Source organism: Panthera pardus, unplaced genomic scaffold, assembly GCF_024362965.1.
Source record: "Panthera pardus isolate Hobbes unplaced genomic scaffold, ASM2436296v1 HiC_scaffold_12, whole genome shotgun sequence".
In the NCBI taxonomy this organism is placed as follows: domain Eukaryota; kingdom Metazoa; phylum Chordata; class Mammalia; order Carnivora; family Felidae; genus Panthera; species Panthera pardus.
In genome coordinates this window covers 52298846-52301296 of record NW_026526677.1, presented here as the reverse complement: position 1 = coordinate 52301296, position 2451 = coordinate 52298846, and the positions used below count along the sequence as shown (strand labels likewise).

At 38.8% G+C, this 2451-nt stretch overlaps 1 protein-coding gene across 1 annotated transcript; it reads left to right on the top strand.

Annotated features, from left to right (window-relative positions):
- The first annotated feature begins 705 nt into the window (after positions 1-705).
- On the top strand, positions 706-1670 carry LOC109261814 (olfactory receptor 56B4-like). Its single transcript, XM_019440267.2, is given in 2 exon segments — positions 706-1423; positions 1426-1670. Coding segments are annotated over 2 exon segments (963 nt in total).
- The last annotated feature ends 781 nt before the right edge of the window (positions 1671-2451 follow it).

Below are 2451 nucleotides of genomic sequence, written 5' to 3'. Positions count from 1 at the left end.
TAATTTTATTTGAATTTGAACAATCTACATGTATGACAGTTAAAATCAAAATATTACTAAAAAGAGTATTTTAAGATGTTCTTTGTATGTATCACTTTTGTATCATTTAAAAAATCCTACTCAAAGGAAACAATCTGAAAAGTAAAATAGTGGTGAGTAAATTATGGAACAGCCAAATATAGAAATATAAGATTCCACATTGCTTTTAATGATCTGGAAAGTTTTGGTTTATTTATTCATCCATGTCATAATTTTTTACTGAGTTCCTATTTTATGTCCTAGAACACACTATTGAAACACAAAGGCAGGATACAACATTATTTCCATATAATGATGTAAACTGGAAATACAAATATAATTATAAAATGGAAATAATGGAAATAAATCAAATATTAGTATTTGTTATCTGTTAGCAATAAGATTATTCTTGATACATATGTATTTGAACATACTTATTAGAAACACGAGTGGTAATAATAAATGGCTAATTCAAACGTTACCTTTAGAATAAATTTTGACTTGTTTTAGTACTCCTCTGTGGAATATTTCCAGGAGCCAAAAAAGGTGGAGGGTTATGCACACATAAAAGAAACTGAGTCATTTGGGGGGAGTCTCTACTATCAGGACCCTGAGATAAATTCTCAAATGCAATCTTCCTGCCATTTCAGTTTTATGGACAGACACTGCAAATGGGGCACCTGTGCTATGGATACTCCCACCAGTGTTACCAACAGTTCCAGCCTCCAGATTTCCCACTTCATCTTGATGGGGCTCCCAGGCATTCATGGGTGGCAGCACTGGCTCTCCCTGCCCCTGGCTCTGCTCTACTTCTTAGCTCTTGGTGCTAATCTCCTCATCATGATCACCATCCAACATGAGGCCATGCTGCATGTGCCTATGTACCATTTTCTGGGCATACTGGCTGTTGTGGACATGGGCCTGGCCACCACCATCATGCCCAAGATGCTGGCTACCTTCTGGTTTGATGCCAAGGCCATCAGCCTCCCTGAGTGTTTTGCTCAGATCTATGCCATCCACTGTTTCTTCTTCATGGAATCTGGTATCTTCCTCTGCATGGCATTGGGCAGATATATAGCCATCTGTCACCCCCTTCGATACCTGTCTATTGTCACTGACACTTTTGTGGTCAAAGCCACAGGATTCATGGTGCTCAGGAATGGACTGTTTACTATCCCAGTTCCAATACTGTCTGCCCAGAGACACTATTGCTCCAAGAATGAAATTAACCACTGCCTGTGCTCTGATTTGGGGGTCACCAGTCTAGCCTGTAATGACATCACTGTGAACAAATTTTACCAACTGATCTCAGCATGGATCCTGATTGGGAGTGATATGGCTCTTGTTTTTTCTTCCTATGTGTTAATCCTTCACTCTGTGCTGAGGTTGAACTCACCAGAAGCAATATCAAAGCTCTGGGGACCTGTAGCTCCCACCTCATTCTCATCCTCTTCTTCTATACAGGTATCACTGTGCTGTCTGTCACATACCTTGCAGAGAAAAATACGCCCCTAATCCCTGTGCTCCTTAATGTACTGCACAATGTCATCCCCCCTGCACTCAATCCCATGGTCTATGCACTCAGGATGCAAGAGCTCAGACTGGGCTTCCAGAGACTGCTTGGACTGAGTGAAGATATGTCCACTAAGTAACTCCAGCTTTAGAAGTCCACTAAGGTGTGAAGAAAGGATAGAGCTTTTAGCTGTCGATAGACCTGGGTTGTGATGTGCCTTTATCTCTCACTAGGAAAAAAGTAGCCAATAAAATCATGAAAACTGTCAGTCTCACAGATCAAAATATACATATGAAAATCACAATGAAATTTCCTTTTACTATAAAATAAGTAAGAATAGAAAAGTGAAATGTTGCTGACCACTGATGCAATTCTGAGATTGATACTCATACACAGCTGGTAGGACTGTAAATTGGCCCAAATGTACCAAAAAGCAATTTGACAAAATTTACTGGAGTGTTTGTAAATGTTACTATTCTTTCATCTAGTAATTCTATTTTTAGAAAAATATCTAAAAGAAATAGTCTAAATTGGGGCACCTGGGTTGCTCAGTCAGTTGAGCATCCAACTGTTGATTTCGCCTCAGGTCATGATCCCAGGGTCATTGAATCGAGCCTTGCATCAGGCTCTGCACTGTGCATGGAGCCTGCTTGAGATTCTTTCTCTCTCTCCCTCTGCCCCCTCCCCATCTCATGCTCTCTCACTCTGTCTCTTTATCTAAAATAAATTAAAAAATAGTCTAAATGTAAGCAAAAATGTATTCATAAAAAAGTTATTGTTAATAGTAGTAAAAAATGAAGACTTTAAAACTGTTTATGTGAATTTACTCTAACTTGTACATATTTGTTTTTCATGTCATTTTCATAATAAGAAAAAGAAAATAAATGTTTATTCTAAAAAGACAGAGAAGGGGCGCCTGG